The sequence below is a fragment of the Bombyx mori genome, chromosome 11 (assembly GCF_030269925.1).
Source record: "Bombyx mori chromosome 11, ASM3026992v2".
Classification (NCBI taxonomy): domain Eukaryota; kingdom Metazoa; phylum Arthropoda; class Insecta; order Lepidoptera; family Bombycidae; genus Bombyx; species Bombyx mori.
In genome coordinates this window covers 19,999,660-20,012,113 of record NC_085117.1, presented here as the reverse complement: position 1 = coordinate 20,012,113, position 12,454 = coordinate 19,999,660, and the positions used below count along the sequence as shown (strand labels likewise).

The window sequence follows — 12,454 nt, the reverse complement described above, 5'->3', positions numbered from 1 at the left end:
GAGACTACTCCACGTAAATCTACCTAAATTGATAGTCGTCATTGGTAATATATCGATGGTCGTGATCGTAAATATTGTGGGGAGGGCGTGTGTGACATGCGAAATATAAATTTAAAAAAACCTGAGAGCCTATTGTAACTATAACAATTTTTGTGTATGTTTTTCATTCACACTCAAACACAAAAATGTCATCACAGTGGTGCAGTCGTTCACGAGTTTAGTGATTTGTACATGCACACATCATGATATTATGTACAGTGTGAGCTTAGAGCGGGGGGTGGCACTTGTTGTCCGGTCGCAGGCCTCGGCGCTGTTCGGCATCCCGTCCACCACGCTGTGGCAGCGCGCGCACCGCCTCGGCATCGACACGCCCAAGAAGGAGGGCTCCTCGAAGTCTTGGAGCGAGACGGACCTCAAGAACGCGCTGGAAGCTCTCAGGGCCGGCTCTATATCCGCTAACAAGGCCAGCAAGGCTTACGGTGAGTCGGCGGGCGCCCCTCGGGACTGCTCCTGTTATCTATGTCATTATTTTCGTTCGGGTTCCAACAAAACAAACCTATATATCGCTTATTTATTTGCCAAAAAAGTCCTGGAGACGGGAATCGATGAATTCTCTAAAAGTCTTAATTTGAATTTTATTTTTTGACGTGACAATGTCTTATAATTCGATGGAGCCGGCTGCGCGCACGAAATAACATGACTCATTGAGGCGTTCCATTTAAGGCTTGAAGTGCAAGCGAGAGCGCGCAACGAGCGACAAAGAGGCACAATCGGCCTCCGCCCTTGGCAGCGTTCGACATCTGTCTCTCTCCTACTTGAGTGAGCGATGCATCCGCGCGGACAGCTGCTATACAATAATACATTTACATGTTTTCGTCAAGTATGAAGTTCAGTGAAAAGTGAATGTGGTGTCAATTGTCCATACAAAATATCTATCAAACAAATAAAATTAAAATTTTCTTTTGAAAAATGAAACCATTCCATCAATATTTTAGTAGATATAAGAACAAATAGTTCTGGGTGCAGGAATTCCGAGTAGCACTCTGTACAAGATAGCTCGTCGGGAGGGCATCCGTCTCGCGGCGCCCTTCAACGCGGCCCCCACGGCGTGGCGCCGCACCGACCTGCGCCACGCGCTCGGCGCGCTGCGAGCCCGCGCGCTCTCCGTGCAGCGCGCCGCCGCACTGTACGGCATACCCACCGGTACTGTACTCCTCGCACACCGTACTGTACACTCGCACTCCGTACTGTACACCTCGCACTCCGTACTGTACACCTCGCACTCCGTACTGTACACCTCGCACACTGTGTTATACACATGCTGCTTCGAGCTGAGCCTCTATGGCCGCTCAGGTTGCTGTAGGTACTCGAGTATATGAACACCTTCATAAGGTTGCAACTGTTGCTACTGCTCACTTATCGTAGTATTTTACCGATTCAATGATTTTCAATAAATATGAACTACATAATTTTGTACATTATCCAGGTACATTATACGGCCGGTGTAAGCGAGAAGGCATCGAGCTGTCTCGCTCTAACCCGACCCCGTGGTCCGAAGATGCAATGGCGGAAGCACTTGAGGCAGTGAGGTACGAAACTATGCTCATTATACTCGTTGTTATTAGCTGTGTAGCCGCGGTAATGGGGCGTGTAGCATCGAGCGAAATCATGCGCTTCTTGACACGAAGGATCTCAAGGTTTTTTTTTTTTTTTTTTTTTTTTTTTTTTTTTTTTTTTTTTTTTTTCCTACCTATGCTGATAGCCTTGAGAGGCTATTTCAGCTTCACCCTAACGTGTGTAGGTGAGCTCACGGGGCTCAAACCGGAGAGTTGCTAACACTGACCCTAGCAAGAGCAGTGCTTCGCAGAATCTACCACCGGATCGGAAACGCGACCCACTGAGAAGATCCGGCGAGAAACTCAGTGGGCTGTGTCTAGGGGTTAATTCGCTCGTCGAGCCCTTCGTCGCAAGCGACGGGTTCGACGAGGACGGTGACCGGTGCTTGTGGTGCCTAAAAGCACCGTTAATGGATCGGGAGGATCCGTAATGACGTGCTTTGGGCGACGTCGACTGTTTACCATTCGGTCTACAGGATCGGGTATGTAGTTTCCAGCCGCCACGACAAGAGGGTTCTCATGTCGTGCCGCCTTCTCGAAATGGCGCAATGATGCCGACTGAAGATACTTACTGACAGAGTCGAGCTCCAGGTCATCGTGGAGATCCACGTTCCTCAGGAACCATGGTGCTCCGACGGCTATCCTGCAGAATCGGGATTGAATAACCTGAAGGGGCTTCAAGTTGGTGCGGGCTGCGTGAGCGAACACTACGCTTGCATACGTCATAACGGGGCGTATGCAAGTTTTGTAGAGAGTTACCTTATTACGGAGGGACAGTTTGCTTCGCTTGCAAAGCATAGGGTAGAGACGTCCTAATATGAAGGCGGCACGGTCGCGTACCGTTTTAATATGGGGACGGAATGTCATCCCTCTGTCGAGGGTGACGCCTAGGTATTTGACCTGCGAGGCCCACGGTATGGGCTGGCCAAAGAGAGTGACGGGGCTAACGGCGGAGGTGTTTGCGCGCCTATTAGGGAGTGGGATGCTCGAAGTAGTATTCGGAGGGCGACCCCTTTTGAAGAGCACCGCTGTGCTTTTCGTGGGGTTGATGTCGATGCGCCACTTCCGGAACCACTGTCCCATGGTGGCTACTGCGATCTGGAGTCGCCGATGCAGCAACGACATCTTCCTACACGAGTAGTAGATAGCCGTGTCATCGGCGAAGAGCGCTAGATGGGTCTCCGGAGACCGGGGTATATCATTGATATACAAACTAAATAATAACGGGGAGAGCGCGGAGCCTTGCGGGACTCCGGCAGTCAGTTGACGGGGGATCTCAAGGGTCAAAGGGTCAGGCAATTATTGGTCGAGCCTTTAAATGGTAAATAGAAACAGTATTTGGACGGGGATGTTTTACCAAGCTCGGCGAATGATAGACCATTCGAAGTTACCGCCGTGCTCCTTGAGACGACATGCGCGCTGATGCCGCGGTTTTTTCAAGGGTCACCTCCAACACCAGGGCAGCAGCCCATTTTTGCTGATTATTAGCGGCAAATTAATCTCAGTGCCCGGCTGATCCTTGGGTCGTCTCGTGAAAGGTGAACTGGGTGGCGGCTGAGCACACTCCCTGACCCGGTTCTGAACAAACGGAGTACCTTGGACATACGATAATGGCGTCGACTGCGTTGTCTTCAATTGTGGGAGAGAGCCGACGCTCGTTGTGCTCACGTCTCGCGGAGGACGGGATGGCGGGGGTGTCTCGCTGCCAGCCTGCCTCCACTAAGTTCTGTCTCATCTAAGGCTCGGATGCGGGTTTTTCAGCAACAGGGGGTTTTAGCCCGACTCCCCACGCCTGCCATCCCCCCCGCGTATGCCTTCTGATAAAAAAACTTTCCGAAAGATCTTCCTTATGCCTGATTTTTTTGGCTCAGACCAGCAATCACATGAGCGAGCCGTGTTCTATAATTTTCCGTATATATTCGAGACGCGAGCAACGCGTGGCCTCATAGTTGATGTCTTAGTCACATTGAATAAAAGCTTTTCTATTCTTCAAGAACTTACATATCTTCATTCTTATATAGATTGTTTCCGCCTACGTTCCAGGGTTGGCCAGATGTCGATAAACCAGGCGGCTATACATTACAACTTGCCGTACTCGTCTCTGTATGGACGGTTCAAAAGATGCAAATACCAGGTAAGATCCTTGTAGTGACCCGCAGTCGCAGGCAGGCCCCTGAAACTGGAATACTTTAAGACAAATATTTTTTTGTATGGGAAACTAGCGACATCTTGTAGCGGATGTCCCTAAACATATATGTTGTTAAAGTTAAGTCATTTAATTAAAATATACGATAGGTAATATATTACTACCATCTACAGGAGCAATGAGAAAATATTCGAATGGAAGCCAGCTAGTGGATGTTCCGGGAAATACGGGACGTATGGCAACTCTAAATGTCACATAAAATATCATCAATTTATCATTAAAATTTAAAAGCACTAATTAGTATATTTTATTGCCAGAGCGTGCAACAGTACCAGCAGCCGCCGATTGCCCCGGACGGCCCCCCGCACGACCCGGGGCCCCCCCGGCCGGCCCCCCACCCCCCCGCCTACCCGCACTACCCGCACGCGCACGAGCAGGACTACGCGCAGACGCTGTGCTACCACCATCACTACAATACTGTCATTAGTTGAACGAGAGATTCTACACTGAATGAATTATTCCAAAAATTTTCATTCATTGCGAAAAACGATGAAAAATCTGTGGTTTCTCACGGTGGTGACACTGACAAAAACTGTAGTGCTTTCGTTTTTATTGAAGAAAAATCGTTTTTAAGCAACTCAAAATATATCGAGTCAAATTCCGTCATCTATGAATATCAGGTACATTATAGTGATACTGAAAACAGAATGGCGTTCCTCAGTGAGTCAGATACACATATTGCCAAAGAAATGTTGATAGAAAACCTTATTAGGACTTTGAATTTAATTGTATTGACGAATAAAAGCCTGGAACAGCGACATCTAGCGGAGTCGAGTGTAAGTGACTGTTCCGTTCCGCTCATTGGTGGATTTAAAAGTAGAATGTCGAAATTCGAATCTAGAACGCGACGTAGTTGTAATTGGAATCGAACGCGTGCGCTCTTAGGGCGCCCTTAGAAAAGAGATAGAATTTAAATAATGACAAAAATATACGTAAAGTGGATGTGTCCCGGTAGTTGTAGTAAAACTTGTCTGTTCATATTTTTATATACATTTTTTTCGTGAACGTAGACGTATTAATTTAGTAATTAATAAGGTAGAAAGAGATACGATTGAGTTTGCCGACGTAAATTTTTTCTGAGCTATGGTAAAAACTGGTATCTGTCTCAAAGCTCTTAATGAAAGCTTGGACTGAAAATATCTGTTTAACAACTAAAAGTCAGATGACCCGGCTCTGCCCGTTGGCTGCTGGTCTGGGAACGGCGATAAAAAGGGCGATATTCATAAGTTAAAAAAAAATTTACATTTTTGTTTTTGTAACCAAGATAGAGGGTTTAGAAAGCAGTTAATGTGTGAGCGCGGGCGAGGTTCGGGCACGCGGCATAGCCTACTGGTGAAATGTTATATGATTTTTTTAATTATTCGGTCATATAATTATAAGCTGCAAACTTGGCCCTTGTGTAGGCTGGTGGGGCGCAGGGCGGAGCGCCTCCGATTCCTTACTAAGTTGCAGTCGCACGTGGAGCCGACTAACTGTAGGAGTTTAGGGGCAAGGGAATACACCTGTTGAGACTAAACGCGACCAGCTGTAAGCCGTGCCTCCGTAAATACTGATCTATTCTTGTCTTCTCAAATGAGTGGTCATCCCGAACGCGGCTCCAGCCCCTCCCACGGCGGGCCAGCCAGGCGCCCCCCGCAGCTAGCCGCGGTGTACACTGTACAAGCCGGGGTGTTCTATGTAGCGAGCCCCGCCTGCCGCTAGCGTTCCGTGTAGAACGACTAAACCGACTACTGTGCTCTGCGGCCGGGACACGTCTCCCGCTCAGCAGCCGAGGGATCTGTAGGCTGCGCAGTGCAGTGTTGGTCGACTCGCGTCTGGTGAGGGTGTATGCCCTTGTTACGCGCTGTACACAGTTCGATTGGTCAAGATATTACTAAATAGAAGTTAAAGGTAAGTGCTCCGTAGACGTCCGTGCTATCAGCGGGCACAGAACAGGCGTGCACGACCCCGCTTCCCTCCCAGTTGGCGGGCTCCAGTGGGAGAGCTCCTTGGTCTTTGGGCGAGCTACGCGGGTCAATGGTACATTTTAAGGCCCCATTTTTACCACGCATCAGGTTCCTAAATGAACTCTCCTCCACGACTTACCCCAAGCTCTGAGACACAGCCTCCTAACAAGGTTTGAAAGGTATTTGTGTCCACGAACGACAGCGTCTACTTACCATCGGTTAAGTCGGCCCGTCAATCTTCGGAGGAGGAAGTCCAGTCGTGGGTCAGGGGCGGGTGGACGGCGTCTTAGATCTCTGATAAGCTGACTTTGAGCACGTCCCACGCCGCATGTAATACGTAAACTATGTGATACTAACAATGTATAAGGAAGTGTTTTCGTCCGTTTTATTATTGGTACTTAATGTAAGTAAACTGAATAGTTTTAGTACTTGATGATGCTAGTCTCTTACTATGTAGTGCCAATAAATATCTTTTAATTAACGTCGACTACTGGTTTTATTTTACCTCGGTGACAGGAATATAATATGCATAGACGCTTGATTAATGCCACTATATATTATTTGTTAATTGAAGTTTCGTATCTTAATTTATAGATGGCTCTGTTGTGTATTTTGCTTTAATTTTCACAAATCAAGTATTTAAGTGGAAGTGTTTGCTTTTTTAAATAGGGGGAAATAAAAAAACTGATGAAAACATGTGTGCCGTTCGGTAGAAGTAGAGCTGGAACCCAAAGGTATTCCTATCTCATTCTCCCGTAGCTTATATGTATATGTATTTGTCGCATTCTCATTTGATACATTCAGATTATAACGAACCTAAACAAATAAAGTTTACCTAGCATAGAAACTATTACTTACTAAACTTATTAAGAAGTTTGTAATAAATCCTAAGTTTCATGAATAATAATTAAACAGAGCACACTTTCATTAATCCCTCTCGGCTATTGGAATAAGCTCGGTTTGAGCATATGAATAGCTTCTTAATTTATGGTCAGCTTTAATTAAACAACGATAATTATAAAAAAAGATTATTTAATACATTATTAAAGTATATGAATTCTAAGGTCTCAGTACAGCTACAACGGTTGCCCCACTCTTCAGACCGAAACGCATTACTGCTTCACGGCAGAAATAAGCAGGGTTGTGATACCTACCCATGCGGACTCTCAAGAGGTCCTACCACCAGTAATTATGCAAATTGTAATTTTACGGGTTTGTGTTTTATTACACGATGTTATTCCTTCACCGTTATTAACCGTTCACTAAGTTCTACTAAGTTAGTAAGTAATAAGTAAGTTGTTTCACTGAAAAAAGATAAAATTTCTTTTACGTCGATCCACCAAATAATGTAAAAAAATTAAATTAATCTGTCGTAAACAGCCTTGTCCTGCAGTTTCCTATTCTAAGGGGAGCACCGATTTTCAATGAATAGCCAAAACATGGTTGTATTGTTCAATTTGACAATATGCGGGTGGCAAATGACGAGGAGACACTTATTTTATTAAAAGGTTGATCAATGGTTAATGTGTATAATTTATGATATCCTTTATATGTTATGAAATCTCTATGGGAGAAAGATAAAACGATCATCTGTACATAAAAAATCGCTTTATTCGTTATCTACACTTAGATAATATAAAATAAATTACGTACATTGTTTCATGCGATTCTGCGGCTTCTTTACATATTTAGAACCTTTCTCTAATATTCTTAAATGTCGAAAGTACAAATAGATTACATACGAGGTCAATTGCACGAATTACGTTCTACTTTCCTAATATTATTTTTTTCAATTTTTTGAGCATTCATTGTTAAATTTCTGTATAAAAGCATTCATTCGGCTCGAGGGTTACAATTTAGTCTTGTTTACGTCACTCGGGAGGACGCGTCACTCCGCGGAGCACCGCTAGATGGCAGTGACTACTGGCGCCATCTCTGGATCGCCTCCGGAAACTTCACCGGACTATTTACAACGAAGGGAAAATCACAAGCAGCTCATTCTACTACAAATACATGATTTATAAAAAGAAACGAGTTCGCGACTGTTCCGGGAGCGCGGCCGCGGACGAGGGTTCAGCCGGACGACCGAAACAGTCGCGAACTTCGACACTAAGGACGAAGTATTTACAAGAGATCACTAGGGACTACAGTATACAATGAGTTACATATCTTGTTAATGTTTATTTATACAGTTTATGATCCGCACGGCGCACGAGCGTACGTGCTTCTTTTTTTTTTTTGGCAAGTAAACAATTGTTCGACAGTTCGAATCGAACTACGTCCGGGACGAATCGGACGCGGCGGACGTCGCGCGGCCCCGCCGGCCTCGGTGAGGGACACGTTCATCAAATAGAGAGAATGGCTGTGTGACGTCACGCTACACCGGACCGTAGTCTGACAGTGGCGGGGCGAGGGGGGCGGCGAGGGGGGCAGCGAGCGGGGCGGCGGGAGGGGCCGCGGCCGCACGTCACACGGCGCCCTTGACGAGCGCGCGCTGCGAGGGCGGGGGCACGCGCCGCCCGCCCGCCCACACGCGGCGCCACGAGTCCAGCGTCTTGCCCGACCAGATCCACACGCCCGACGTGATGCCCACCGCCAGCGCCATGAAGTACTTGAGCATGAGCGCGGCGTACAGCGGCGCCGGCCCGCAGCGGGAGCCGCACGCGGCGCGCCGCAGCCAGCCCGCGTGCCCCGCCGCCTCGTACGCCAGGCACGCCAGCACCGCGCCCGCCGGCACCGCGTACAGCACGCTGAACACGCCGATGCGGATCATCAGCTTCTCCAGCTTGTCCGCCTTGGAGCCCGCGCCCACGCCGCCCTGCCGCTTGATCACCGACCGGATGCGGAACAGCGACACGAACCCGGCGAGCAGGAACGTCGCGCCCAGACCGAAGTACACGACCAGCGGCGCCAGCACGAATTTCTTGAGATTTTCCGGAGAAGAGTTGCCGACTGAACAGATCCCGGCCACCGGGTCGCCGTCAACGGCGCCGGCCAGCAGCACGGCGACCGTCTTCGCAGCCGGTACGAGCCACGCGGCCAGGTGGTAGTACTGTGCGTAACCGGCGATGGCTTCATTGCCCCACTTGAGTCCGGCGGCGAGGAACCACGCGAAGGACAGCACCACCCACCAGATCGACGACGCCATTCCGAAGAAATAGACCAAGATGAAGACGAGCGTGCACGCGCTGGGTCCGCTGGCGGACACCTTGAGCGCCGGCCCGTCGCACGCGATCTCGTCGTGCCCCAGCGCCAGGCGCGCCAGGTAGCCCAGCGACACCATGAAGTAGCAGGCCGACAAGTACACGATGGGGCGCTCCGGGTACTTAAACCGCTGCGAGTCGATCAGGAAGGTGGTGAGCGTCATGAGCGTGGAGGCGGCGCAGAGGCCGCTCCACAGCGCCACCCAGACGGCCGCGAAGTGTTTTTCGTCGGCGGTGAAGAAGGCGCCGCGGCAGGGCTGCAGACAGGCGGGGGGGCGCAGGCCGGGCGCGGCGCTGGTGTTGGGCGCGGCGAGCAGCGGCGGGCGGCACGCGCACTCGCACTCGGCCGCGTCGCCGGCGCCCGCAGCCGCCGCGCCGCCGCAGTTTTTTGGATCCTTGCAGTTGTTCTTGGCGGGCTTGCGGGGCGGCGGGCGGGGCGGCTCGGGCTCGTGCGCGCGCTCCGTCTCCTCCATGCACAGCTGGTCGGGGTCGCCGGCGCGCGGCAGCTGCTCGCACGCCATGCGCTCGGGCCACGGGAACCCGTACTGCTGCATGAGCGGCGCGCAGCCGGCCCGCGCGCGCTCGCACACGCTGCGACACGCCGGCAGCGGCTTCGCGTAGTCCTCGATGCAGATCGGCGTGTACACGGAGCACAGGAAGAACTTTAGGTCCGACGAGCACTTGATCTCGACGAGGGGCCAATATTGGTGAACCTGGAATTCAAATCAATAATTTATTTAGCGCTTTGTTACCTGAAACTCTTTGAGACATTTACACCTTTATGGCATTATTATGTCGTAAAGGTGTAAAGGTACTTTATATTTTAAAGATACGTATAAAACAAGTGATACGGTGTGTGGTATAGTCCGACTTTATCAGCTTTTTTTCTATGTTTGTTTGTTAGATCTTCACTCAGAAATTTACGAATAATTTCACAAAAGCTTTTGTTTATGAAATTACATTACAACTAGCCTTAACACCTTGCACACATAAGTATTATTTATTGTTTACATCACTGGCACACGTCTATTGATCTACATGTAAAAAGTTAAGCGCGGATTTGGCTCACCTCTAGTCCGGCTTCTTCCTGCGTGTCGTGGTCCAGCGCGTTGGGGAAGGAAGTGAGGTTGTAGCCGATGCCGCGGCACATGGGGATGGTGATGTCCTGACAGCGCGGCTGCTGCAGGGCTCCGGCGGCGGCCAGCAGCGCGCACGCCGCCACGCCCGCTGCCCACATCCTGGACTGCGCTACGTTTACCGCATCTGAAAATAAACAATCACATTTTACTACTACCTTTTACAAGAAACATACTGAAATACTATTGTCCTATTAGACTTAGCCTGGTTGTTATTTTACAAGATATCGAAACTTCTAGTTGTTCAATTTATTTAACCTTAAAGTTTAGAGAACATGACATCAAAATTTATCAGATTTGGGAATTATTATAATATTTATTTCGCATTTTCTCGACTTTCGACAATTTTATCTTTTAATAAAACCAGCGAGCCGTGTAATTTACCCGGTAAATTACATCATTATTATCGGCTTCCTAATTACGAATACGGACTATGTTTGTCGGACGTAAACAGCTAAACCGTTGTATTTAATCATGCTTCTGCATAATTAATCACCGAGAAATTCGTTTAGAATACATGCACCAAAAGGTGTCTGTCTCTATTCTAAATGTTTAGTGAGAAGGTTTTGAGGCGAATTATTTGAAGACCGCTTCAAAAGTTCACCGTCCCGATCGATAACTACGAACGTTAAAAATTGTAAATTCGTCATTGTTGGGTGTTATTTATAAGTACAGTACAAATTGTTACGTTTTTATAGTTTCTTACGCTTTCTGCCTTTACCTTGTATAAAAAACTATTTATTTTAACTACTTTTTTTTAGCAAAAATATCTACGTTCTATGTCTGGCGTACTACTGTTTTTCAAATTACGAAATAATAAAAAAAAACACGAGAAAGCAGTACAACTGCCTCAAGCCCACAAATCACGATATGCCACGGTAATACACTTAATGTTACTAGGTTGTAGTCTAATATTAATCTGGCGATTCTAAACCAGAGTACTGGGATCGTGTCTCTCATTAGTTTATCAGAGGCGTCCTGTCTCGGCGGCGTCGAGCACAAGTTAATGCGCTTTTAACGAGCTCAGACATCGACACGTGGTGTTTGATCACGTATAAACATGGCAGGGCCGCAACTTGTGGGGGGTTCGGCGCTGTCAGGACGCACGCACCTCCCTCCTATCTCTTCGTGCGCTCAAGTCGGGTGGTCGATTGTCATTGCGGGTCCTTTTCTATCGGTACACATCGGCGAATACACACACTCCAGTTGGCCTAAAGTTATAGACAACAAGACCCAGAAAAGTGAGATTGATGCCACAGTTGCATAGAAACAGTGGCTATTTTAAACATGAGTTGCAGTGCAATAGAAAACCTATTTTTGTCCAAATCATAATTGATTAGGATGGGTAGTGAAATGAAACATGCAATGTTAATCATAATTTCTTTTGACAAAAAGAAGTGATCCTGCGAATAATTGAAAACTTGAATTGAAACGAAAGGATTCCTGGTTTTTATAAACAGAAAATTCAATTCAAGTATTTCATGAAAATTCCTAAAACAATAAAGTAGATAGTAGTTACATATGCATATTCCAAATAGCATTCAGTGTGATTAAAATTGAACTCATGGTCAGACAGTTTTTATGTTTGAAGGATTACTGGTGGGTGAACAGTGGCTCAGCTAGGAGGGGTAAAGACAGTGTCTCAAGGTTGGTAGTAACATTCACCATGTTATGTCTATGGGCTCCGGCAACCACTTAACATCGTGGGACCGTGAGCTCGTTAACTCATCCAAGAAATAATAAAAAACATTAGATTTCCGCATATACAGTGCGTTACTGTTCCACATAGAGCACGCCGGTATTTGGTAGGGGTTAAAATTAAATTAGGCGCAAGCTCAGACCGTATGCGGTTACAGTTTGTCGGTCTCAACTGACGTTTAATTAGCCCCACACCTCTCTAACGTAGGGGAATTGTATGATATAATAGGAGAAAGAAAGAAAGAGAAGGAAGACCGTGTTAAATCTACTGTATACTCGTAAAGTGAAAATTTGAACCTTAAATATTTCATGTAGTTATAGCAATTTTTGGGAGGAGTGGCGATTGCTCGTGAGGCGCATAATTTTTTTTTATTGCTTTGAAGGGTGGACGAGCTCACAGCCCACCTGGTGTTAAGTGGTTACTGGAGGTCATAGACATCTACAACTTAAATGCGCTACCCACCTTGAAATATAAGTTCTAAGGTTTCAGTATAGTTAAAATGGTTGTCCCATCCTTCAAACTGAAACGCATTGCTGCCTCATGGCCGAAATAGCGATGGCGGTCCTTATCCGTGGGGACTCACAAGAGGTCCTACCATTAGTAAAAAAAAAAACTAGAAATCAGAAGGATGCCGTCAGAGTTGGAGAA

At 47.4% G+C, this 12,454-nt stretch overlaps 2 protein-coding genes across 8 annotated transcripts in view; one reads left to right on the top strand and one right to left on the bottom strand.

Annotated features, from left to right (window-relative positions):
• The window catches only part of LOC101739964 (uncharacterized), a 36,254-nt gene extending 30,001 nt beyond the window's left edge, over positions 1 to 6,253 (top strand). For all 5 annotated transcript variants that reach the window (XM_038013778.2, XM_038013776.2, XM_062671286.1 and 2 more), the window contains 5 exons: positions 302 to 479; positions 1,027 to 1,203; positions 1,487 to 1,589; positions 3,660 to 3,750; positions 4,080 to 6,253. In XM_038013778.2, the coding sequence (XP_037869706.1) occupies positions 302 to 479; positions 1,027 to 1,203; positions 1,487 to 1,589; positions 3,660 to 3,750; positions 4,080 to 4,253 (723 nt within the window). In that variant the 3' untranslated portion in view covers positions 4,254 to 6,253. The remainder of the gene's footprint in view (positions 1 to 301; positions 480 to 1,026; positions 1,204 to 1,486; positions 1,590 to 3,659; positions 3,751 to 4,079) is intronic.
• Positions 6,254 to 7,359: 1,106 nt separating this feature from the next.
• LOC101740097 (frizzled-2) overlaps positions 7,360 to 12,454 on the bottom strand; it is a 172,862-nt gene continuing 167,767 nt past the window's right edge. For all 3 annotated transcript variants that reach the window (XM_038013768.2, XM_062671283.1, XM_062671284.1), the window contains 2 exons: positions 10,041 to 10,234; positions 7,360 to 9,684 (listed from right to left, as the gene is read on the bottom strand). In XM_038013768.2, coding sequence (XP_037869696.1) covers positions 8,236 to 9,684; positions 10,041 to 10,234 — 1,643 coding nt within the window. In that variant the 3' untranslated portion in view covers positions 7,360 to 8,235. The remainder of the gene's footprint in view (positions 9,685 to 10,040; positions 10,235 to 12,454) is intronic.